The 27,080-nt window shown below is 37.6% G+C and overlaps 1 protein-coding gene across 2 annotated transcripts in view; it reads left to right on the top strand.

The window, feature by feature from the left end:
* The first annotated feature begins 589 nt into the window (after positions 1-589).
* The window catches only part of GYS2 (glycogen synthase 2), a 50,762-nt gene continuing 24,271 nt past the window's right edge, over positions 590-27,080 (top strand). Inside the window, exons 1-7 of one of the 2 annotated variants that reach the window (XM_047866760.1) lie at positions 590-710; positions 9,158-9,339; positions 13,267-13,458; positions 15,602-15,784; positions 21,979-22,123; positions 25,562-25,679; positions 26,099-26,219. In XM_047866760.1, the coding sequence (XP_047722716.1) occupies positions 590-710; positions 9,158-9,339; positions 13,267-13,458; positions 15,602-15,784; positions 21,979-22,123; positions 25,562-25,679; positions 26,099-26,219 (1,062 nt within the window). The remainder of the gene's footprint in view (positions 711-9,157; positions 9,340-13,266; positions 13,459-15,601; positions 15,785-21,978; positions 22,124-25,561; positions 25,680-26,098; positions 26,220-27,080) is intronic. The other variant, XM_047866761.1, reaches the window with a different exon arrangement.

Genomic DNA, 27,080 nt, shown 5'->3' with positions numbered 1-27,080 from the left:
CAAAAACCAGGATTTTTTTTAATGCTCTAGAAATAAATCCTCAAAGAATACTTGGGAAATCTAAAAGGATTGAAAGTTTGTAAATGGTCCCAGTGAATTCTATGTGTAATCTAAAATGGTCTGTAACCCTAATAAGGGGAATTGCTAATCTTGGATCACTCTGGAAGTGATGAAATAAGCATTGATGACTGAATGAGTCTAGGAGTTTGGCCAAAAGGACAAGGACTAAAGGTCAGGACTTGTGTCGTGCTCAGCCTATGAGGATTCCACCATCTGAAGGGGTGCTTACCTAAGCCCAGAACTTGAGGATTTTATGTATGATTGAGTTGGTCAGGTTGATACTGATTGGAGATACTGTCCTCACTGGACCTGCCCAGAAAGACTGTACAGAAGGGCTGATAATTCCTCCTTCAACTGAGAGTTCTCTGGGAAGCACATGAGATTTCATTTGACTGGTTTATACCTATAATAAGTTCCCCAAGCCTGAGATCTTCCAGCTCTGACCCTGCAAGGCTCTCGACACACCGCTACTGGCATCACAGTTTATTGAAAAAGGGATTCAAAAAAGTTTCAGAGGACCAGAGAAAGAATGCTCCGAGGCCGATCTCTATCTGTGACATCCCTGAGCGGGCTTCCTCGGTGGGAAGTGGAAGAACTTCCTGTGGACGATTTACTACTGTTTGAAGTCGCTTGGGAAGTAACCAATAAAGGTTTGTACTGCCCTAGAAAGTGGCTCTTTGGCAGATTGTTGAAGAATGCAGATTAGGATTTCACAGGGGACTGTAGTGAGAATGAACTGACAGTGAGTGAGGGAAGTATTCAAACTGAACATAAGTTTAGGTTACATTTAACCTTGTCTATTTCAACAGACAATGATAACTTAGATGGGGCTGTGTGGAAGGGAGACAGTTGAAAGCAGTCGTTGGAATGTGCATTTAAATTAAATTTGACATGCATGTTATGACAAAACAGGAATAATAATATATTATATATAATTATATATATTATAATATAATAATAATTTACTTTTTTGGTTTTATGATTTCTCTCAACAAAAAAGCATAAACAAGTATTTTATTTTAAGGAAAACCATATGTGATCAGGACCAATTGCAAACTTTAATGCCAAGCACTTTAATGCACTGCTAAAGATTGTGTGAAATACTTAATAATGTTTCTAATAACTCAAGATCAGCTTATAGTTAAAGTTTTAACTTAGAAGCTGCTCAGAATGTATTATATTGAGCTCCTATTAAGAAGAATGAGAGTATTTCAAACTTAGAGGAATTATATTTGACATATGTTCTCATTTTCACCTTATACTAAGTGTTCAAAGTTCTCATGTGTGTACATTCATAAAATTCATAAAATCAAAATAAAAAATCAATTCTGCTTATGTAGAAATGCAAGAATGAATGTGAGAGAACAAAGTACATTCTTCCTCTCTGTAGTTTAATGAGATGGAGGCAAAGAGGACAGAAATCTTATTATGGAAAAGTGTTTTATGAAGAGCTTTTTCTAATGTTCTTTTTCCACTCACAAGGTGTTTGAATGTGCCCAAAGTTCCCTGGAACAGAGTCATCTCTATTATACATATCCTAGGCTATGACCTGAAATGAAGGTTTTTTTCTCTACAGAGTAGGTGGGAACTCAAGGATATTGCTTGTTGGTGGAAAAATTGGGGGGATTCTTTAGCACCAGGAATCAGTTCAGAAGACCCCTGTGTGAGTTCTAGCACCTGAGCAGAGCCCCCTCTTCTTGCTTCTTTCCTTCTTTTCTCTCCACTTAGCAAACATTAACGGAGCATTGTTTCCTGGCGCTGGGAACACACTGGTGAAAACTGTTATCCCTTACATCTTGGTGACGTGTGTGCTGATCTCAGGACCTAGAATGGTACCGGTACACAGAAAATGCTCAATGCATTTTTTTTCTTTTGAATGAAGGAATAAATACATTTTGTTTTTAGCCCTAAGTTTCCTTGAAACCTGTTTCTTTTGTTTCCCATGCAAAGGAAAGAAAAAAAAGTGGGTTTTTTTGGTGGAAAAGGGAACCACAATGTGATTTACCAACATTGACACCATCTCCATCATATCTTTATTTTAATATTTATTACAGCCTAATTTTTTTAGAAATTTTTATATAAATGGACAGTTATTGTGTTCATCCTTGGCAATACACTGATATTATATATGTAGGTTTTCTTTAAATTTACTTTGAACTTTTACTTCCGTGTAGCTCATGGCAGTGATATGAGGCATCTTATAGATCAATGATCCAACTTCTCTATTTCAAAGATGAAATGGGTACCTAAGGCATTAAATGATTAAGCAAATGGGAGGGTTGGGACTAGCATTTAGGTCTTCTTTAAGCTCATTTCTCTTTTTACTACCACACAAGAATGAAAAATTAAAACCATTGCCTAAGGAAATGTCCTATAGATGAAAGAACACAGGACTTATGGTCAAGGGACATAGATTTCTAAGACTTTGAAAAAACATCCTTTAAATTACCTGAATATCCATTTATTCATGAATGAAGTTAATGTCATACGCTCCTGGTATCTCACAATGTTTTGTGGCAAGCAAGGAAATCTATTTACATCCAAGAAAACAAAAGATTTATTAGAGGGAAAAAATCCCTCTCTGCCAGAATTTTGCCAATGAACAATGAATATGGGTAAAATATAACAAGTGAGAGAGTCACAGTTAAATTATTGGATGTTAATTCTCAGACTTCAAAGTAACACTTTCTCCTTGTTCATATTGCCCTTGACATTCATTGCTTTTATTCATTTATCCATTTATCATTGCTCTTCATTTATTATTCATAAAGATTCATCAAGTGTTTATTAGATGTCAGGCACGGGGAAATGAAGGAGATAGAGTTTAACAATACAGAATTGATTCCCAGTCTTCCAGTACTTACAAACCTGCAGGAAGATAGACATTGAACATGCAATTGTTGTCAAATGTGATGACAATAAGAATAAGAGAACAAGTGGCTCTTAGACTATATGTTGGGGGCAAGGGAGGGGAGGTTTCTACCTGGATTGGGGTTGGGCGGGGGGAACCTCTGTGAGAAAGACACAGTTGAGCTGACACCTGAAGGATGAATAGCCATTGGGTAATGGTGAATGGAGGAAGGATAAAGAAGGATGAGGGAACTGTATGTGCCAAGATGCAGAGGTGAGAAAGTGTACTCTGTTCTCACCTGAGAACAGCTCAGAGAGAAAGATCTGAGAGAAGCTCAGAGAGGGGAAAGGAGTGGAATGTGAGGGCAGATGGGAAATACCAGCAGGGGGCAGTTCATGAAGTTTAGGGTTACTTAATAGCCTTAAAAATTCTACCTCCAATGCGTGAATGGTGGGAAGCCACTGAAGTTCTAAACAGCAAAAAGTACTAAGTAGTCAGGTGTGTTTTTGAAAAAGTGCTATTACTAGTTGGGTGAGAGGATAGCAGGAAAGTAACAGACAAGTTAAAGACTGTGATGTGGTCTAGGATAGAGAGTTTTGCCCAGATGTAAGAAACAAAATGGTTTACTTTCTCCTTTGTTCAGACAGGCCTCACTACAATCATTTCTTCTGCAAAGACCTGCCCAAATCATGGTAGATTATGGACCAATTATTATGTTGAGAATATTTAAGGTCATTAAAAAGACTTGAATAAATATTGTCACAAATAATGTTGCTAATTTAATACATGTGAGCACTTCTGAAATATAGTCGCTAAATGAATGCTTCTTTTTAAAAATTTACTAAAATCAATACATTTTAGTCCTAGGCCAGTATGTAATATAACACATTCAATACTCTACTTTTTCCCTTCTCAAACTGGACATCAACGCTCTAGGTCACATGGTGTGAAAGGCATAGGGAGAAACTCAGAAACCTACAGTCAAAACGGTGTGGTAAAAACTGATTGTAACTGCAAGTCTGCTCTTCTAAGGCAGGAGTTTGGAAGGTGGGACCCTGATAAAAGAGGACCACAAGGAGTTTGTAAACCTTTAAAACTGTATCTGAAAATGGTATGTATAAGTCCTCTTGGAGAAGAGTACTGAATGCTTTCATCAGATTTCCAAAAGCCTTAATGACTGATGTGAGGACCACTGCTCTAAAGTTCCCTAAACCCTGAGTTCCTTTTTGTTAACCCAAAGCGTCAAGAGACAAAATAAAAAAGCTATTTCCTCTAAGTATTGTTTTCCAAATAGATTTTCTCTAAGGCAGAATAGAAAGGATTCCACTTTTCCCAAGTCTTAGATATTTATCTTTTTGTGATATTGGTCATTTTCTTCCTCTGTCCCTCCCACTCATCACTTTTAAAAATCCATCAATATGTTGTTCCACACAGTTTCTTACAATCTTGCTGTCTACAGCCTGTGGGCTCTGGAGTCAGACTTCCTGGATTGGAATCCCAACTCCATCATTACCTGTGTGATGTTGGATCAGTCTCATAGCCTCTTTGTGCCTCAGATTCTCTATTTAAAAATAAAGATAATGATAGCACCTACCTATAATGATGTTGTGCAAATGAGAAGAAATACCAATTGAAAATCACTTAGAACAGTGCCTAGCATTTAATAAATGCTCTGTAGGTGTTAGCTTATTCTTATTTCTTCATAAAATTTATTCATAATATGAGGAAGTTGGATCATTCATTTTCATACTGCCTTTCACTTTGAGCAATTCCATGATTCTATTTTTAAATGCAAAAGCAGAGAGGGAGAAGGGAAAGATATGGATCAGGGTTACAGTAATTAGGGTTGAGGTGCCTTTGCCCAGTGTGGATATGCAGTGGCTGTGTCAGTGGCATCCCAAGCCCCACCACATGGAACACAATCTATGCAAAAACTATGCTTGACACACATATAGCTTCAAGATGAGCACTAGTCTCCTCACTTCCTTTTCATCCAGATTACCATGTCTGAGCCCTCCTGTATAAAACAGTTGGAGTTATCATTGTGGAATATTCAGGATGGGGAGTGTCTAAAGTCTTGCTTTGAGTGTATTGTCCTCCATTGCCCCAAACTGCATATGCTTTAATTTAAACCACAGACCAGCAAAGCTCTGGACACATAACCATTTGTTGACCATTGTCACCAGTAACTCTTTCCCATCAGACCTGCTGCCCAAAGAATGATGTCTAACTGTATAATGACTTCCCCTGCTCTGCAACTGTATCTTGGAACAGGAGGGTCAGGTTAGTAGCTATGCATACAGAAGTCATATAACTTCCAAATTCTGTAAACTTTAAGCAATTAAAAATAGTGAAGATTCTCCCAATATGTAAAATATAGTAGACCCTTGAACATTTTGAAGTATGTGGATCCACTTACATGCAGAGTTTTTTCAATAATACAGTACATCACTGTAAATGTATTTTTTCTACCGTATGATTTTTTAAATAAACATTTTCATTTTTAAAATAAACATTTTCTTTTCTCTATCTTGTTTTATTGTAATAAAATAATATAAAATACATATAACATGCAAAATATGTGTTAATCGATTGTTTATATTATCAGTAAGGCTTCAGGTCAACAGTAGGCTATTAGCAGTTAAGTTTTTGGGGAGTCAAAAGTTATATGTGGATTTTTGACTATGTGGGGGGTTGGCAACCCTAACCACCACATTGTTCAAGGGTCAACTATACCTCCTTATTATATAAAACATATATATCCTTCTTGTCTATAATATATTTAGCATAATAACATATAATTTATTATATAGAGACAGCAACTTATTTGGCTGGTGTCCATATTCCATACTGCTTTGGAATCCTGATTTTAGCAATATAAGCAGCGTTTATAGATGAAAATTTGGGGTTTTAACTATCTCCATGGCATATGCCATGGGATCTCATCTTTTCTTTCTTATGAAAGGCCTGATACTTTGCCCTCACACTAAAGATAGCTCCCATGTTGTTTCAGGAAAATATAGATCAATAAAATACAAAGTACATGTTTGAAAGTGAAGGGTGAATCCAAATTCAGTGACCTATGCTGTGGCAAAACAATAATTCAATAAAAAATATGTGTTGGGGAATGTCTGGTTTATGCTCCAAATTTGAAAATAGGAATGATCCTATTTCTATGCAATCACATTCTCCTGTAGTTAGCATGCCAGGAGAGGAATTTGGGGTAACATGTGGCATTTAGACAAAGAAAAAGCTGAAGGAAATTAGTTGGCATCTAAATATGAGGAGGACAGCGAGAGGCTAAAACGGAGCTTGAATATATGAAATAGTGATGAGGTGACCTCCCCAGGAATAGACGCACAGGAAGAAGTCAAGGGGGAAAGATTCATTTTAAATTAGGCCCCAACCAATACAGGATTGCCTTTTTTTAAATTTTATGTTTTTATTCCTGATAGACTGGAACAGCATATCCATAGTATTTATGACAGTCTAATGCCATTTGGGGACTATCCCCATCAAAGTTGAAATGGGAAAAAGAAGTAGCAAATTAATTAGCAATGTTTAATTTTGCATTTCAATTCCCACATCTAATAATTCTTTTTTTTTTTTTAGTAAAGATTTTCTCTTCTCCTTTTTGTACTTTGGCAAATAAAAATGTATTTGCATTTACCCAAGTGTATTTGAACTTGAAACACATAATCTAACAAACAAGGATGTCCTAAGATCTCTGGGCAAGATACATAGTTGCACATAAAAGAGAATTTTCAAGAGTAGAGATGTGAGTAAGGCATTAATAAATATGTGCCATCAGAATCCTATAACATAGCTCCTGATAAGATAAAGATGAAGGAAATAAGTCTACAGAAGAAATTATTTGAAGATTTTGTCTTTTTATGGATAACAAGTGTGAATAAAGCTTATATATAAGTACGTTGCTACGATGTGACTCTTTAAAGAAAAAAAGTTTTAGCTACTCTTGCAATTATTTCTCTAAATTTGTTTTCCTCAAGAAATGGTTTTAACAGTTCATAAAATTTTCTGGAATTTGGAGAAATATTTAGGCATATTTGGTGCTGGCCTCAATGTATGTCATCTCAGATTCATTGTTGATGGTAAGTGAATCCCGTTGGTCCTGGTCCAGTGTAGAAGTCTCTGATGGCAAGGTTACAGGTTGTCTTCATGTGTTCCATGCTATTCTCATCACCTGGCATCTGAAATGTGATTGATAATGTCCTTACCATTCTCTGTTCAAGTTAGTTTCAAATTTCTCTAAATTTTCTATAGTCATAAAGTCTTTTCTTAGAGACGAAGTTCTTAAAGACAATAAGTTTATGTAGACTCATATGAAAATTACTTGCATATAATATTTACATTTGGGAAATTATATTAACTCTTCTCTTTTGTGAATTAATGAATCCTGTTGGTCTCATATAATAGTACGAACATTTGCATTATGTGTCTCACCTCTTAAAAATAATTTAACCAAAAGTATATTTTGAGGTTCAGGTGTAAAGAAAAATTTGCAGATGGTAATTCTACCTTTTGGCCATAGATTGTGACTACTGGTAAGATTTATTATTTAAAGCCTAAATTACCGAGACAATTTAAGAGATGCAATTGCTATCGAACGCTCTATCCTGATGAATTGAAATAACTTATGAAAACCTGAGATGAAAAATAGAAATCTCTCTTTTTAATATACAAGTAATAAAATTGCTCCAGGAAATAGAGCTGAAGATTGGTGCCATGGTCTGTGTTAGCTTTGTGATTTCTCACGGCATTTCTTGAGTTGTTTCCTCACCTATAGCTCATGGACAAAGAATTATTCAAGAAGTTGGTTCAGACTGTTTTCATATTCTCATACAACATGATTGCTTACAGCCAGCACCAGATATCCTGCCTGAGTTTACGAAGGTCGTCTTCCCCTTGGTCCTCCCTATTCCTCCTACCTACCTGCCTCTCAAACCTTTCCTTTTGCATCCTGTTACTCTCCCCTTGCACGCTGTGTTGTCAACTTAGGGCCTTGGGTGTAACTCTTCTCTCTGCTTAAAAAGTTCTTCCCCATGATAGCTGCTTGCCTAATTTCTTCACCCTTTTCAGTATTTACTCAAATGAGCCCTAGTTTGGGATACTTCTGCTACAACCTGCCTTCTGCCCCCAAGCTAAGTAATATTTTATCCCCACTGAACAGAAGAGCTAATTGAGCCTTAGACAAGTTGAATTAACTAGTTCAATTTAAGTTGTTGCCAATTTTTTTTGCCACAGTAATGCTTCAATAAATATCTTAATAGACATCATTTGGCACTCTTCTTATTTCCTAGAACAATGTAGACATGCTGGATCCAAGAGTGTGCATATTTCCCAAGAGTGTACATATTTTTTTGGCCCTGTGTCTTAGTAGTCATGACATCAGTGCCAGAGGAGAAAAATGAAATATCACGTGAAAATTTGTGTCATTGGGTTCGACACAAGGTTTGGGCCAAGCATCCCACCTCAAAATCTATCAGCTCTTTTCTCTAACCAAAAGGTACCTTGCTGGTTACTTTTGAAGGTAAGTGGTTCTTTATCTTGAGAGACATGGTCATCATTTCAGCAATGGCTGTTACATGGAATACTCTGGCCTCTTGGACCACTGCAAGAGTAAAAGGTGAAAACTGTTGCTGAGGGTGTGTGTCGTGACAATGGCTATGGGAACCAACTTTGACCCTTCAGTGTGGATAGAGCTTTAGGCTACATACTGCTCTATTCCAATCATCTCTTCAGATTTCCTTCAAATGTTTGTAATTCTCTGCTGCTGCCAACCTGCTGCTCTCTGACATGCACCCAGAAAAGGCTTTAAAATATGCATTGAATTGAACCAAATAGTAACTATTTGTTGGTGTCCTTTAAAAATTTTCTTTTAAGGGGGAAAAGAAAGTTACAGAGAGGGAGGGAGCCAAACCATAAGACTCAAGGACTGAGAATAAACTGAGGGTTGATGGGGCATGGGGGGAGAGGGGAAAGTGGGTGATGGGCATGGAGGAGGGCACTTGTTGGGATGAGCACTGAATGTTGTATGGAATCCAATTTGACAATAAATTATATTTTTAAATAAATAAATAAAACTTTCTTTTAGAAAGTTAAATAAACTCTTGTGCTTGATAAATCCTAAATGCTAACTTAAAAACAAGGACTCATTTCCATGCCTTCATCACTTAAAATGAAATACTAACCTGAACGATAAACAGAACCGTTCCTTTTCAACAGTTGGTGGCATCTATACTGTGATTCAGACGAAGGCCAAAACCACAGCAGATGAATGGGGAGACAATTATTTTCTGATTGGCCCCTATTTTGAGCATAATATGAAGACTCAGGTGGAACGGTGTGAACCTATAAATGATGCTATCAGAAGAGCAGTGGATACAATGAATAAACATGGCTGCCAGGTAAGGGACACCGACTGACACTTCACCCAGCAAGACCTAGTAAAACTGTTATGCGAGAACAGACCACCATTCACATGACCTCACAAGAGAAGACTATCTCCTTAAGGAAAAGGACTGGGTTTGTGAGAAAGATGATCAATTTAAGTGTAAATAGGTTACATTTGAGGCACTTTGTGAAAACCATCAAGAAATGTCCAGTAGGGTTATAGGTTTGGAGCTCAACAAAAAGTATAGGATAGAGATGTTTGGGAGAAAGTTATTTGTGTTTAAATTGTGTTGACATTATGGCTGTTGATAATATTATTCAGTAGAAGTTTATAGACTAAAAGCAGATGTTTTGAGCCAAACCTTGAGGGGAGTGTCAACATGTTAGAACATGTATATTAAAAAACAAAACAAAAAAAACCCCACAACTCAGAGATTGTAAAAGTAGAAACACAGCTAGTGATACAGAAACAAGGATGTACAAGTCCTAATCCTCAGAACCTGAAAATATGTTACCTTATATAGCAAAAGGATTTTGTATATTTGGGGCCCGAGGTGGGGAGATTACCTTGGATTATTGAGGTGGGCCCAATGTAATCACAGGGGTCCTTATAAAAGAGAGTCAGTAGAGTCAGAATCAGAATGAAGATGTACCAGTGGAAGGAGAGGTTGGCCTAATAAGTTTTGAAGATGGAGGAAAAGGCCACATGCCAAGGGATGCAGTAGCCTCTAGATGCTGGAAAAGGCCAGAAAACAGACTCCCCTAGAGACTACAGATTGACTGCAACTCTGCCAATGTGTGGATTTTAACTCACAAGACCTGTTTCAGATTACTGACTCCCAAACATGTAAGGTCATAAATTTGTGTTGTTTTAAGCCACTAGGTTTGTGGTAATCTGTTGCTATCATAACAGAATAGGTCAAAACAAGTGAGGAGTAAGTTTCAACTATGAAGAAGGGATTAAGTCAATGAAAGATTAAACCAGGGTAAATTGGGTTTGGCAACATTCAGGTCTTTCATGGTAATCTTGTGAAATATAGCTTCAGGAGAGAAGAGCGTTAAAGCAGATTGCAGTGGGTTGAGGAATGACTGAATTGGGAGGAAAAGGGTACAGAAGCTGTGTCAATGAGAGTTTTCTATGAGAAAAAAGGATAATTAAGTAGTTTGCAAATGGCATTGTTTTGAGAATTAGTGTTTTATTAAATGTGAGACCTGATCATATTTATATGCCAAAAGGAAACACCTAGCAGACAGGAAGAAGTTGAAAATTCATAAGAAATGGACAATCGAAGAGAGTAAGATCACTGAGAATTGGAGAGGGAACACAATCCAAAGCACTATCGAGAGGATTATTTTCCCCCTTTGACTCAAACAGAAAATAAAGGATGAATGCAAATAGAGATAAGTTGATCAAGAAGCAGGATGGTCTCATTTTTGATGATCTTGCTGAAGTAGGAGTTGAAGGTCATCTTGTAAGAGTTAGGAAAGTGTTAAAATAAGATCATTTGAGGAAGAAGATCTGAAAAAGGAAGATGAAAGAATTTCTGGACACCTTGAGATATACTCATAACTTTTTAGTGGCACAAATATACATGGCTGTGACTTTCTCCAGCAACCAGTAGCCTGAGGGTAAGCAAGTGCAGGAAGTTGAATAATTGGGGATTCAGTGATGTTTAATTTCAGCAATGGGATGAGGTGGCACAAGTCCTGGAGGTAATTAAGCAATTGATTGAATTAATGGTTGAAATTGATGGACAGTTATATCTAAAATGGATAGGAAAAGGAAGCAAAGTCAGAAAGGAGGCAGTGATATAGGAAAAAATGGAAGGTTCCAGGAACTGGAGGTCTTGAAGAGGAAAAAAAAAAAAGAACATACACACTGGGAGAAACAGAGTGAGAGAAGTGCAGGTATAGACATTGTGGGCAAGTAATAATTCCATTATTATTATACCAGAGGAGGAATAGTTTGGGTTTTGACAAGGATAACGATGCAGCCATGAGCTTGGGTGGCTGAAATGCCATGGACATGAAGCTCTTTGAGGTTAATAAAGTCAGATAACTATGAGGTAAATGTGTAAGATAAAATCTTGGATTTTGAAATTGCCCAGAAAAAGATGGAAAAATAACCAGATGATTAATAGAACAAGGAAAGGTAGTATGTTTGAATACCATAAATTTCAAAGATGACTTTATACACAAATAATAAAATTTCAGTGTAATGAAAAAAATCCAAACTTCCTTCACACTCATCCCAGGAATATAGTTTCTGGGGGTGGAAAAATGAGAAGCCCTCATTGAGATGTCCATGTGGGTAGCAGCATCTACAAGTTATATGCAAGGCTTAAGATGCAGAAGATTTAAATGAAGGGAACTTGAGTTCCCACAGAGCACCAGGGAAATATATCAGTGAGTGTAGCATAGAGAACATAGGAAAATGAGAGAGGGATGCCTGTTGTACTATTGGGGTGAAATAATAAGACTCTGGAAGGGGCTTGCATTTAAAGCTCTTGTGAAAGAAGAGGGAGATGAAAAGCATAATGGACTGATTGATCTCAAGGTTCTAAATGTATTTCTGATGTATGGATGTTTCTGTTATAGCCAAGAAGTCACTGGAAGCCAATACAAGCTAGCTTACATTCTCTAGTATCAACACTTCTCTATGACCCTAGCTCACTGTATCATATGTCACATATTAGGCACTAGTCATTGAATGAATACATAAATCAATGAATGTGCCAAAGAGAAAACTATTCAAAAGTTGTTTGGGGCTCAGGAAAACTCAGTCTGAAAAGGGAGGAATGCCATGATAAATGCTAATAACAATGGGAGCAACCGACAGATAATGGGGGTCTTTCACAGTTGTCCAAGGCTAGATGGGAGAGAAATCACCATGCATTCCTGAGTCCTGTGCAACAGAATGATGATCAAATGGGCTTTCAAGCTCTCCAAATTCAGCGTTGGGTGGAGTCACAAGGGTCAATATTTAAACATGTGGACACATTCAGTTTACCCAATGAGAGGCTCTTAGTTTTCACCAATTTCCAAGAAGCGCTTGAAGTGATGAATGGAGTTACATACCACGAAATAGGAGAATAAACATAAAATAAAACTCAAGACAAAAGAATGTGTAAATTACTGTGGAAAAAATAGAGGCCAAAAAGAAAGTTAAAACTTACATATACAGTGATTATATAATTACAATTGGAAAAAAAATGAGAGCTAATACATTAAAACTTGCACAAAATAAAATAGGAATAAAGGACTTCAATTTGAAGAATGTAATAGGATTAGACTTTGAGCTGCTAGATTAAAGAGATAAAGTATCTTGGGCAATATATTTAGTTAAGACATCTGGCAGCAACCTATTGGGAAACACTTTGTGTCACCTTTTTTTTTTTTTTTTTTTGATAGAAGGAATGAAAGAAATCGTATACTTTTGTCCACAGAAACACATTTTTCTAGCATGACCTATTATTACAAGTCCTGTTGCATATAGGGAAATAAGTGACACCATAGACACTATATCCCACTACAAGTTAAAGATACAGACCAGTTCATCTTATGACTCTATCATAAAAACATAGACCATGATATTAAATCCTAAAACCATGAACTCAAGGTCACAGGAGGGTAATCAGAAACAGATGGACAAAGATCACATGATCTAGATACTTGGTTTTTAAATGACCACATTTAATGAAGAGCAAGAACTTGGAGGTTCTAGATGAATGGATGCAAGCCCATTTCATCTTCAGGCTCAAATATCAGATGCTTTGGGTTACCACTACAGCTTCGTATACAGCTTGGATCATCTGCTGTTGAGTTCTAAATAAAGTGTACATACTCTAAGCATAAATACCTTTTTCTCCCTTGCATTGCCTGTTATTACTGATATTACTATGTGTTATTACACATAAGCCCATGTGTTCCTTATATGGCAGGTGTACTTTGGAAGGTGGCTGATAGAAGGGAGTCCTTACGTGGTGCTATTTGACATAGGCTCTTCGGCTTGGAACCTGGACAGATGGAAGGGAGATCTCTGGGAAGCATGCAGTGTCGGCATCCCTTATCATGACCGAGAAGCCAACGATATGCTAATATTCGGATCTTTAACCGCCTGGTTCTTAAAAGAGGTATAGTTTATCATATAGTCATACAACAGAGGAGGAACATGATTGTGGTCTGTGCCCAGCAATGATCCCATGATTTTGAGATTAAGCTAAATGCAATGATGCCATCATGATTGTCCTAATACATTTCAAAAGAATCTGAGAAAATGTTAGCTTTCCTCTAACTAGATACTAGCCTTTGGGATGGTTGATGATCATGCACTATGTACATGAATTCTAGACTTATGGGAGTAGAAAGTAGCTTGAGATATTTGGTTTTGTTTATGCACGAGTACTTGTGCAGTTGCAGTGGCTTTTAGATATTTTCATCATTTTCTAAGGGCTGAAGTGATCTCAGCAGGTGCTAAGGAGTCCACAGTAGTGCAATATCCCCAAAATGAAAAAAAATTAAAAAATAAAAAACCAAGAGCCTTAGAAATCAATTCCTGTGAAACAAGCCAAGCCTGCACTTTCTTAAGTTCTCAAAGCATGGCAGGAGGATTTTTTTTTTTTTTGCATTCCTTGCATTAACTCAAAATGATTATGCCTAACTTAAAAATCAGATAGTGAAGGAAGAACATCCCTAGTAAAGGGGGAGGGGTGTAGTCTAAGGACAAATCACAGAACTGCATGCTTGGCAGTGGGTCCCCTTGACCAGTCTTTCTTACCGATGAAGTCATATTCCAATAGCCACAAAAAGGTTGCCTTGAAGTCAAGGGGAAGGTGAAGGGGCAGTCCCATTGCTTGTGTTGGTGACAGAATTAGGAGAATAGGGTGAGGGTACTGACAAGATCTGGCTTAATGACAGTAAGCAGTTTTGTGTTATCATCAGTTGGTGGAACCAACTCTTCCTCTGAAAACTGCCTCCCTGAGCCACTGCCGCCCAGGACTGAGGTCAGCTTCCGTGTGTGTGTGTGTGTGTGTGTGTGTGTGTGTGTGTGTCTGCCCTCTTCCTTTCTGTTAAAGAGAACTGGAGAGGAGAGAAGCAAGAAAATAAAGCCCCAATATTCTCTAAAATAAAGCCGTTTCAGAAACAGAAATTTTCTTTGATTCAAAGGGTAAATAAAGACATTAACAAAAATCCCAGGCTGCTGGGCAAGCCCTGTTTCTGCAGTCACCTCTTGGATGCCACCAATCTGTGCAACTGGTAATAACTGTGAGGAAATTTTGAAGAGCAGGTACTCTAAAATACAAATGTCCTAGCCTAAGTCAGTGGTTCTCAAAGAGTATTTCCATGGGCCATGAGCAGCATCACCTGCAAACATGTAAGACATGAGAGCTCTTGCCTCCAGCCCAGAAGTATTGAATCAGATTACCTGGCGATGGGACCCAGATATCCATGACTAACCAGCCTTCCAGGTGATGCTGATGTTCTCTAAATATGAGAACTGCCTCCTTGGGTAAACTTTCGGCTTCCCAATTCTCTGCTCAGTTTTCTTGAATGCACATGTTTTGCGTTATCAATTCTACTCCCTCATTGAGGAAATAGGCAGTCATAATGGCAGTGGGATGTAAATATTAAAAGTAGAATGTAAAGGGTGAAACAAGGTAAGTTTAAGGCAAAGAAACTGACACCTCCCTAGTTTTAGATCTAGACTGGGATTAGACCTATGTTCTCAGGGTCTTACTAAATTAGGATTTGCTTCTAAACAAGTTATTAGTCCCCTTCTGCCCAGTTCCATATTCTTAAAATAATATGTCAGTTAAAATGCTTTTGGGTGCAAATAACAGAAAATCCAAATAAGATGGAGTTAAAACATGAAGTCATTTATTGTTTGTTTCAAAAGAAGCTTATAAGAGGGTAGTCCCAACTGATTCAGCTGCTTAGCGAGATCTTCAAGAATATTATTGCTATTATTCATTCATCCATTCAATGAATATTTATTGAGTGCCTCCTGTGCATTTGTTCTATGAGGCCCCTCTGTAGATACAAAAAATAAATCTGATCCATTACTGCAAGGAAGGATTATACCATAAAAATACATGGGTTTTATGAACATGCAGCTAAACCCTATAAAACAATTCTGCTTGCTAAATCTGTACACATCATGTTTAACTCTCTTTAAATTTTGCTAAAATTAACAGGTATGATAACTTTCCTTATGCTGTGGGTCATGGGCAAGGTCAGGCTTTACCAACTGTTTTAAATGCTTCTTCTCTGATGTAGGTGACGGATCATGCAGATGGGAAACATGTCATTGCCCAATTCCATGAATGGCAGGCAGGAACTGGACTGATCCTTTCTCGAGCTCGGAAGCTTCCTATCGCTACAATATTTACCACTCATGCCACACTGCTTGGCAGGTATCTCTGTGCAGCAAACATTGATTTCTACAACCATCTCGATAAGGTAAAAAGTCCTTCCTCCTTCCTCCCTCACCACCTTTCTTTCTGATCCTTGAAACTGAAAGATGAGAAGTATTGATCTTTACATTTCATCTGCCAGCCAGATGGCAGAAATGCCCTTTTAACTAATCAATATTCATGACAAAGCCTCCCCTGAGGTGACAGCCAATTCAGTTTAACTTTGTTCAGAGTGAGGTAGAGTGTTGTGGTGACAGGCCAATGTCTACCTACTTTGGAGCGACAGACCCAAGATCCCAGGAGGCATGGTGGGCATAGGTGGGTTGGACTCCTGTCTACCCTGAGGCTGGAGAAACACGGTGAGAATGCTAGATCCACACGAGCTCTGAGTGGCAGCTACAGATCAAGGGTTCTAGGCATACAGCTTGCACTATGGGTCTTCCTCTCTCCTTTGAATGAATAAATGGTCAGCTTTCTCCTGTAACTCTGCAATGTGTAGGTGGAGTTTTGTGGGAGGGTCAAGTAAGACAGGTTATTTAGAACAGGGATGTGGATCCTTGGTGATCAAACAGTTGGGTTTCCTTATCCTAGTGGATTGCCCAACTCTAAAGAGGACCAAAGTCATTCAGTCTTGACTTTTTTCTTTTGTTTTCTGTCAGTTAAATCAGATTAATAAAAATATATCTTTTATATCATCATGTCAATAATATCAACAAAGTATCTGAGTACCACAAAGTCAGGCTTTTACAAATTTGGTATCTATATTGCCAATGAAATCAACTTAGCATTTTAGGGTCCTATTTACTGTCAGAAAAATTAGGAAGTTGGAAAGTTGATTTCTAAACACTTCCCCAGTTTAAAAAAGTGCTAGGATTCTGTGGAAATAATATGTGCATGTGTGAGTGGTGTGTATGTGTGTGTGAAAGAGAGAGGGAGAGAGAGAGAGTTTGTAATACATGAATACTTAGATAACGGTAGTGGTAAGCTGTCCTACTATCCCAAAGACCTCTGAGTGCAGGAAAGTTCTTTCTGACAACCTTTAACATTTGAAAATCAATTTGTGGTCTTAATGAGAGTTTTTCTATAAAAAGGTCAGACTAATCTAAAGGTCAGATTGTAAACATAAGATGTACATTCAAAATAAAGTCACCAAGGAATTCAGAAAGTCAGATCAGGGAAATTTCCTGATGGTATGTACTAATGGTAGACTGATAAGGGCAAACCAGTGATCTGTGATAAGCTCAGAAACCTTATTTCCCAGAAAAGAGCAGACTTTGATTTTTGTGAAAGAGAAAATATTGGAGAAGCATATCAAGTATTTTACTTCAGTATACTTAAGACCATTATATGGTAACAATTAATAAAAACAACGAATAAAATTCATTGGATATTAGTTGCTTTTAAGTAAAAAAATGATTACAGTATATAGTTACATAATTCAATTTATCCTCTTAATAAAATATCCTTTTATATCATACTTTTTTCAAATAGGATATATCTCACCAGCTTAAAGTGGTTGAAATATGTGAGCTTAGTCAGCCCCAGCCTGTCTTTCTAGTAAAATATCCTTCCCAGCAGTGTGAGTATAGATCATAAATAGTTGGGAACTAGATTTTGAGTTAAACTCCTAATCATTTTTCACAGAAAAAGCCCCCATAATCATTTTCTACAGCAGATCCCCCCACCTCATGCTCACAATAGGTTCAGAATTTGGATGTTGCATAATAACAACAAATTGTATACATGAAAATTTTTTAAAAGTTCAACATAAGAGATGAGTCATAATTTAGTCTTTGATGCAAGACCCAGAATCAGGTAAGCTCTGAATCTGGCAAATAAATATGGGGGAGAAATGGGAACAAGAATAATAGTACCCAACTGTTATAAAAACAGAAAGAGTAGGAGCACCTGGGGGGCTCAGTCAGTTGAGCCACCGACTTCAGCTCAGGTCATGATCTCACAGTTCATGAGTTCAAGCCCCGTATCAGGCTTGCTGCTATCAGCACAGAGCCTGATTCAGATCCTCTGCCCCCACCCCTCTCTGCCTCTCTCCTGCTTGCACTCTCTCAAAAATAAAAACAAAAATTAATTTAAAAACAGAAAGAGTAGAACTATTTCACTTAAATTTTAATTGCTCACTGAAAATATGTTTAGTTAATAGCCAGTTCAAAAGGACTTTGATGTCGCTTTAAGTTTTTAGTTAACTCTGTTAACTAAAATAGCATTTCAACAATTTTCAGCCAGCATATCAGTCTTCTGAGACTCTCCAAGAAGATATTTCCAAATTCATTTTTATTGGTCTAGCCATTGATCGATTTTTCCCTCAATTATAATGGCTACATAACTACTGCTTTAAAAAAAGGCCATTAATTTTCTTATGCTTTGGACTCTCTTTCTTTGATGATATCAGGATTTCCTGGGTGGAAATGTAAGGACGGTGTTGTCTGGATGGAAATGAACAGACAGTGAAAGAAACCATAGACAATTGCTTGATGGATTTTAACTCTTCCATCTGACCAAGTTTTGAGCTCATCACCTTCAATCACAGGATTATCATCCTCTGTCACTAGACTGTGCTTTGCTGACTTATCTATGCTCTGTCTCACTTTTTGTTCTTTTTTACACATTTTCCTGAATTCAGGAAAAAGTAATGAGATATACAAAAATGTAGGAAAGTAAGATCCATGGTCAAAATATCCAGGGCCAGATATGTCCTAGATGTTGGAATTACCAGACAGAGATTTTAACAGGCTATCATAAACATGCGGAAAAGTGGACAGTATGTATAAACACCTAGAGTTGCTGTAAACCACAGATGTGGCAAGCATACTGCAGGCCTGGAAGGTAATGGACCCCACAGGACCAGGAAAAGGCACATGCCTGTCTTCGTGGAGACCTTTCACAGGATCACGAGGCCTCTACTATTCTCCCTTTGTATATCTGCATACTTGGTGTGCTCATCTAGACATCCTATCGTCTTATCTCTAAATGTCCAGATGGTAAACCCTTCCCCATATATGAAATCTTATTACTTTCTACAATACCAACAGAAATAACAATAATGATGATGATTATAGGTAAAGTTGTTGAGCACTTTCCATGTGCCAGGCGCTTTTCTAAACATCTATTATGTGTTATCTCATTTAATCTTCACAAAAGCTCAGTAACAGAAAACATTTCATACTTTTTCCAGAGTTATTTTTTCTAAGCATAGACTGTCTTTATCATATGTTTAAATGAGCCCTTTTAGTGCTTTCCACTGTATACAGGACAAAGGCTAACTTTCTAGCCTTGTCTATTGTCTTACTATGTCTCCTACATTCTATACTCTCTGCTACGGTCACATCAGATGCTATTTTTCTGCACATGCTATTTTACTTTATATTTTTTTTACTTAAAAAATAGTTATTCATTTGTTTTGAGAGAGAGTGAGCAGGGGAGGGGCAGAGCCTGACATGGGGCTCGATCCCATGAAGCATGAGATCAGGACCTGAGCTGAAATCAAGAGTCAGATGCTTAACCGAGTGAGCCACCCAGGAACCCTATTTGACTTTACGTACTTGTTCTTTAGGGCAGTTAATTTTTCAATCCAAAATAACCTTTCCCCAAATTAAAGTTTCATGTCCCAGTTCAAATGCCGTTTTATTCACATACATCTGATCCTTGAACAATATAACTTGGAGGTACAAAGATTAATAAATCATGGTCCTTGCCCTTGAAAATCTTACATTCTGGAAGTGATACTGACAATATAAACACTTGCATAGTATGAGCTATGTTTCCCTATTCTCAGTCCCACTCTGTAAATCAGTTTCATTCTGACCCTATGCCTTCCTCAGGCACTTACCTATTTCTGCCTAATTTTAACCTGTTTTCTCACTAATTTATAAGCTCTTTGAGGGCTACAGAAACAATAAATTACTCAACAAATATTGATTGAATGACATATTTGATTGTATAAATGAGACCAGACAAATAAGCCTTTGGGAAAACTTCAGCTGATCCAAGGATGCCATATAGAGCCTGATTCAAACATTTTCAGATAAATAGTTGCAAACATTACAGACAAGAAAGAACCCTCTAAGACTTTCTTTGTTGTAGTCTTTAGAATCATCTACTTAGTCTTTTTCGGTATTTTCCTCTATATGGGACAGTAGTTACTGGGACTGACTTGGTCGAGCTAGAGTCTAAATGTTCTAAAAGCAGGAGGTAGCACAATCTTGGAGTCAGGCTGATAAAGGATCAGTTTAGGGCTCTGCTAAGACACTTAATAGGAATGTGGTCTTGGGCAGATTTCCTAACCTCTACAAGCTTCAAGTTTCCCCTTCACAAAATGAAGACACAATACAAGCCTTAGTGGTTTATGAGGATTAAATATGACATCATGCTTAGAAGAGAGCTTGATGAGTACTGTTGAGCTTCTAATACTCTTTATTATGGAAAACACCCTGCTAATATAATACCAGAAACTTGATATACTTTTCTCTCTTAAACACAGCTAGTTTCATCTGCAGCTATGTGAGACATAATATTCAGCAGCTAAGCAAAATGGCAAAAGCCCATAACTGTTGCCAACTATTTAATCAATTGTTTGGTGTTTGGCTTGTTGGTTTTTAAAGTTGTTTTGTTTTTTTTTTTTTTAAGTTAAGATACCCAGAATAGAGGATGATTGCACAATTTAACACACCATCCAATTAAAGTAACCATACACCTCTTGAAATTATACAGTGGTAGGAATTATATAACCCTGGAAAATCATTTGTCTTTTCTCTTTGTCAGAAAGCTTTTCAGTGAATTAAGGGTGATAATAATTATCCTTATTTTCAGTATCGACTTTACTGTCGGCTTTGTTTCTTTGCTTATGGGGAAAATATGATAAGGTCCTTGGGGAAAGTAATTAGCTCAATGTTTATAAAATGTAAGGTAAGTTAATATAATTAAGATATCAAAAATTAAGAATTCTAAGTAATTACAGCAAAGTAGAAATATTCACGTGAGGATTAAACAGCAGTTTAGAAGCAGAAATGAACAATACTTTTTAAAATGTTTATTTATTTATATTTTGAAAGAGGGCGGGGGGAGGGGCAGAGAGAGAGGGACAGAAAGAATTCCAAGCAGGCTCTGTGCTGTCTGTACAGAGCCTGATGCAGGGTTTCATCTCAGGAACCGTGAGATCAAATCGTGAGCTGAAATCAAGAGTCAGGCGCTTAACCGACTAAGCCACCCAGGTGCCCCTGAACAGTACTTTTTAAATCATGAGTGGCTGGGGGTGCCTGGGTGGCTAAGTGGGCTAAGCGTCGGACTTTGGCTCAGGTTATGATCTTGCTGTCCATGGGTTTGAGCCCCACGTCAGCTCTGTGCTGACAGCTCAGAGCCTGGAGCCTACTTGGGATTCAGTCTCTCCCTCTCTCTCTCTCTGCCCCTCTCTCGCTCATGCTCTGTCTCTCAAAAATAAACACTAAAAAAATTTTTAATAAAATAAATAAATAAATAAATAAATAAAGCGTGAGTGGGTATACATTTTAGTAATAGGTATAATAAAAAGTTACTACTTTTTTCTGGTCATAAAATTTTACACAGTCTTTTTTTTTTTTTATGAAATTTATTGACAAATTGGTTTCCATACAACACCCAGTGCTCATCCCAAAAGGTGCCCTCCTCAATACCCATCACCCACCCTCTCCTCCCTCCCACCCCCCATCAACCCTCAGTTTGTTCTCAGTTTTTAACAGTCTCTTATGCTTTGGCTCTCTCCCACTCTAACCTCTTTTTTTTTTTTTTTTAAATTTTACACAGTCTTGAAGAAAAACAGTATGAATATATGTGATTTTGTTTTCCTTGTGTAAATGGATCAGTACAGCTGATCCTTGAACAATACAGGTCTGAACTGCACAGGTTCACTCATGCACAGATTTTTCTAATAAGTACAGTACTATAAATGTATTTTCTCTTCCTTATGATATTCTTAACAGCATTTTCTTTTCTCTAGCTTATTATATGGTAAAAATACAGTATGTAACACATATACAAATATGTGTTGATCAACTGTTTTTGTCATTGGTAAGGCTTCTGGTCAACAGTAGTCTACTAGTAGTTAAGTATGGGGGGAGTCAAAAGTTAGTTGCAGATTTCTGACTACACAGGGGTCAATGCCACTAACCTCCATGCTTTTCAAGCGTCAGTAGTATGAGAAAATGTGTTTGTGTTTTTGCTTTTTCCTTCTTTTTTTCTTTTAAACAGTTTGACATAGACAAAGAGGCTGGGGAAAGGCAGATTTACCACCGGTATTGCATGGAGCGAGCCTCTGTCCATTGTGCTCATGTGTTCACCACAGTATCTGAAATAACAGCAATAGAGGCAGAACATATGCTGAAGAGAAAGCCTGGTAATTATTATCTCTGAGTTTGTCAAAAATCTTTCAGTCCTAAATGACATTGAAGTATAAAAAATTTGTTTAAAACAAAGAAAAATCCATAAAATAATAGAGGAAAAATTACATTCACTATTACCACCCAGATCTTTACACATATTTTAATTCTCAATTTCAGTAGCTTTGTAATAAAATGAACACTAAGCTATATCTACAACATAGTAGTGTTCAATCTGTGCTTGTTGAATGAATGAGCTATGCTTGAAATAGGCCTATGTCCTAGGGTTGTCACAGTGACTTGGTGGGTGTAAGCAAGTTAACTTTTTTATTTTAAGGAAATAAAAGTTCAGAAAATATCAGAAATTTGTGTGAGATTATGTCAGTCCTACATCTTATGACATTGCCCCATCAGTCCTGTTTAGTAGAAACATACTGTTTTACTTCTCCCAAGACCTTGAAAGCTTCTCTGGGAACTATCTCCAGATCCATCCAGAGGTTGCAATGCCAAGAGGCATGTTCATAAAACATAACTCTAGGTGCTTGGGTGGCTCAGTAGGTTAAGTGTCCGACTATTGCTTTTGACTTAGGTCATGATCTCATGGTTGTAAGATCAAGCCCCTCTCTGAGCTGACAGTTTGGAGCTTGCTTGGGAGTCTCTCTCTCCCTCTCTCTCTCTGTCCCTCCCCTGGTTGTGCGCTCTCTCCCTCTTTCTCAAAATAAATAAATAAACTTTAAAAAAATTTGACTCTATCACCTGGCCACAGCAGATTGGTCCAGAGGCAGATACCCAGCATAAACCAGGCCAATCAGAATACTCCCACAGGAGGGAGTCTAAACAGATGAGTCTGTATGAATGCACTCTTGTATAACAGAAATGTCAGCTTTGAGGGGCATCTGGGTGGCTCAGTTGGTTGAGCGCCCAACTCTTGATTTTGGCTCAGGTCATGATCTCACAGTTGGTGAGATGGAGACCCACTGTCAGCACAGAGCCTGCTTGGGATTCACTCTCTCCCTCTTTCTCTGCCCCTCCCCCACTCCCTCTCTCTGCCTCAAAATAAAATAAATAAACATTAAAAAAAAAGAAATGTCAGCTTTGAAGCTGTTGGCAGTGCCCATTTTTCTTCTATGTTGTATGGGATGCAAAGAAGGCTAACCTACAGTGAAGTACAATGAAAAGCAGAAACAGACTCTAGATTCTCCACAGTGATTTAAACTAATGGTTTAAACCGATTCCTGAAGCCCAGAGAAACCCTTGCCATGAGACACTAGCATCCTGTGAATAAATTCCTCATTATTATAGATAAACCAGGGTTAGGACCTATTCACACAGTGTTAGCACTGGGTCTGTTACTTGCGACCAAACAGTCCTAATTAATATATCCTCTTTCTTTAATCCCTGTGATCTTGTCTCTGGTTGTCTTTCTTCCAAATATAGGTTGTTGAATGTCTAGAGAAAGTATTTCAAGGTGCCAGATAATTTAAAAAAAAAAGAATCCAAGAAATTTGAATCATGGCAGAATAAAGAGCCTATTCCTCTTTTGTCTTTCCAAGTATTCTCCAGCATTCAGTTGGATTATCACTGTCATGTCCCTTACAGAAACGTACTCCATCACCACGCTATTTCTTTCTTGCATATTTCCTGTTTCTTGCATACAGTATCTTTTTCTGAGCTTACAAAAATACTTGTGGGTTTTTTTTCCTGTTTTAAAATAAAACTTTCTCTTAAAGCTACTATCCTATCTGCACAATCTCATCCTTATACAGCTTTGTTTGTGAAACAATGAAAAAAAAATTCCAGAGGAAATAGAGTCATAATAAGGAGATATTCATATACATTTTGGGCTTCTATATCTTTTTGGACAATACAGCTGACCACCACAGTGGATAAAGGCATAGACCTCAGAGCCAGGCTGCCTTGTTTTTAAATCCTACCTCTGTTACTTTGTAGTTACTTTGATCTTGGCCAAATAACCTCTCAACAGGCCAGTTTCTTCATCTGTAAAATGAGGATAGCAAAATAACTTATACTTCCTGTAGTTTGACAAAAATTAAATTAATATTTATCAAATATACTAGAGTCTAGCACAAGGTAAGCACTATATAATGTTAAGGAAAGATAAATACATTATAAGGGAGGATTGTCTACTATCCAGATCACTCTATCCATTTCATCTAGGAATTATTCACGAGGGCTTTTACTAGAAACCTTGGCAACCTAAAATCCACTCTGCTGTGGGGAGGTATGCAAAGGAGTATAGCATTTGCCCAATTACTTAGTAAAAACTCATAAGAACCATGAGTTGTTTATATGAGAAATGACCAAGAAGCCTGAGTTGATTTTGTGGAACCATTTCAAAAGGGAGTCTGTTGGGGCACCTGGGTGGCTCAGTGGGTTAAGCATCTGACTTTGGCTCAGGTCACGATCTTGCGGTTCCAGCAGTTTGAGCCCTGCATCAGACTCTGTGCTGACAGGTCAGAGCCTGGAGCCTGCTTCAGATTCTGTGTTTCCCTCTCTCTCTCTGCCCTGCCCCCACTCACACTTTTTGTCTCTCTCTTTCTCTCTCTCAAAAATAAACAAACATTAAAAAAAAAACTTAAGGTAGTTTGTTAACTGTAAAATATCCTTCAAAAATAATGGCATATTTATAATTTTAACTCAAATCTCAAACCTAGCAAAAATCTCCAATGCCATATGTTAAATTTTTTTGACATAGCTTCTTTTTTTTATCTCATTTGTTTTTACTGCTACTAAATGCAACAACCCATGTATTCAAGTCAGTAGGTAGCTCTAATTTTGTACTCCAAGTAGTCTCTATCTTTCTTGTCACAGACTAGTATTCTGGAAAACAAAAATGTCTTCCTGCTTGAGTAAAATCTTCTGGGAATTAGAAATAAAGGCTTGCCTTTCCAGTTTTCCAAGTGGACAGAACATTTCCCACATAGTCGGTCAAAATAAGTTGCTAAGAGGTAGTTCAGTGTACAAAATGATTAAGACACAACACGTGGAAGCAGAATGCATGGATTCTACTCCTACTGACACTTGTGTTCTCGGACAGATTCCTTAACAACTCTGTGCCTCCGTTTCTGTCTCTGAAAATGCAGATAAGAACACCTACTTCCATTGGTTTTTGCAAGGATTAAATGAATTACATTTTAAAGTGTTTAGAACAGTGCCTGGTGCATAGTAAGCAATCAATAAAGGAAAATTATACTAATCGTTATTAGTGCTTTTAATTAGATGTTTCATTGTACTAGTTAATATTATTTTGGTCACACACTCCTGATTTCCTATTTCAACAATTTATTGTGAAGTGTTACGAATTTTTAGTTCTATGCTAGAAACTAGAAATGTTAATAGACATCTAATTTTATATATTTAAGCACACTATTTTTCTACAATGGTACCCCTCCCAAGAGAAGATATTTATGGTGATCTTATTTTTGCTTTTCCAGATGTAGTTACTCCAAATGGCTTGAGTGTTAAGAAATTTTCAGCAGTACATGAGTTTCAAAATCTACATGCCACGTACAAGGCCAGGATCCAAGATTTTGTTCGAGGTCATTTCTATGGGTATGCTTTTCTTTATTAAAAAAAAAAAAAAAAAAAGCACAGGGGCACCTGGATGGCTCAGTCAGTTGGGTGTCTGACTTCGGCTCAGGTCATGGATGGATTCGAGCCCTGTGTCAGGCTCTGTGCTGACAGTATGGAGCCTGGAGCCTGCTTCAGATTCTTGTTTCTCTCTCTCTCTCTCTCTCTCTCTCTCTCTCTCTCTGACCCTCCCCACTCACCCTCTCTCTCTCAAAAATAAATGAACATTTAAAATTTTTTTTAAAAAATAGCACATGTTTTAGGGACCTATGACATAGAGAAAACAAGATTGTTATAGTAAATGTTTACCTTTCTCAGTCCCATTAAATTTTAACAGAATTCATTTGTACATTTTGTTGCTGTTGTCTTATTTTATTTGAAACTGTTTTGTTTTGTTTTAGTCATCTGGACTTTGACCTTGAAAAGACTTTGTTCCTTTTCATTGCTGGGAGATACGAGTTTTCAAACAAAGGAGCTGACATCTTCCTAGAAGCCTTATCCAGGTTAAATTTCCTGCTGAGGGTAAGAACACCCTAGGTGGTACACCATGTACTACTTTTATAACAGGACTTCCTTCTGTGAGAAGTAAAGAACTTTCTGGTTTCTTAGGATGTTTTCAAGAGAATATGTGATTTTGATTACTTAAAATGACAACCTTATTCTAAAAATGACTCTGGTCTTTCAATTTGCTTATTGGGATTGCTACATTGTTCACTTGTATATTTACCTGATCAGATATTTTTTAAAGAGAGCCACAAGCTTATGGTGTTATGTTTTAAGATGACATTGTAACATTCCTTCTCCTGTCCCAAGAGTTAATCGATTGAAAGATAAATATGAGGAAATCAAGCAAACGCAGAACAAAATTTGCAATTTTTAATTTTTTTTTTTTCAACGTTTATTTATTTTTGGGACAGAGAGAGACAGAGCATGAACGGGGGAGGGGCAGAGAGAGAGGGAGACACAGAATCGGAAGCAGGCTCCAGGCTCTGAGCCGTCAGCCCAGAGCCTGATGCGGGGCTCGAACTCACGGACCGCGAGATCGTGACCTGGCTGAAGTCGGACGCTAACCGACTGCGCCACCCAGGCGCCCCAAAATTTGCAATTTTTAAAACCAAAAAAGTCTTTAATGGAAGATGTGGCTTGGTATATGACACCAATAGGCTTCCTAATATTGAACTTGCTATAAGACTCGTTATCTCATCCGATTGCCATCTTCCCCCAACCTAAGAAGGCCTTCAGAGGAACATGTACCATGCACAGCTGGCATCCAAGCCTTTGCTCTCTGTACAACTGGGCAGACACACACAAATGCTTTTCCTCTCCCTACTCATCTGCCATGCCTCCCCCTGAGATTAAGAGTCTTGAATTGTGAAACTAGGA

The sequence above is a fragment of the Prionailurus viverrinus genome, chromosome B4, assembly GCF_022837055.1.
Source record: "Prionailurus viverrinus isolate Anna chromosome B4, UM_Priviv_1.0, whole genome shotgun sequence".
NCBI lineage: Eukaryota > Metazoa > Chordata > Mammalia > Carnivora > Felidae > Prionailurus > Prionailurus viverrinus.
Note: the sequence above shows the minus strand (reverse complement) of the source record. Positions and strands in the feature narration are given on the sequence as shown.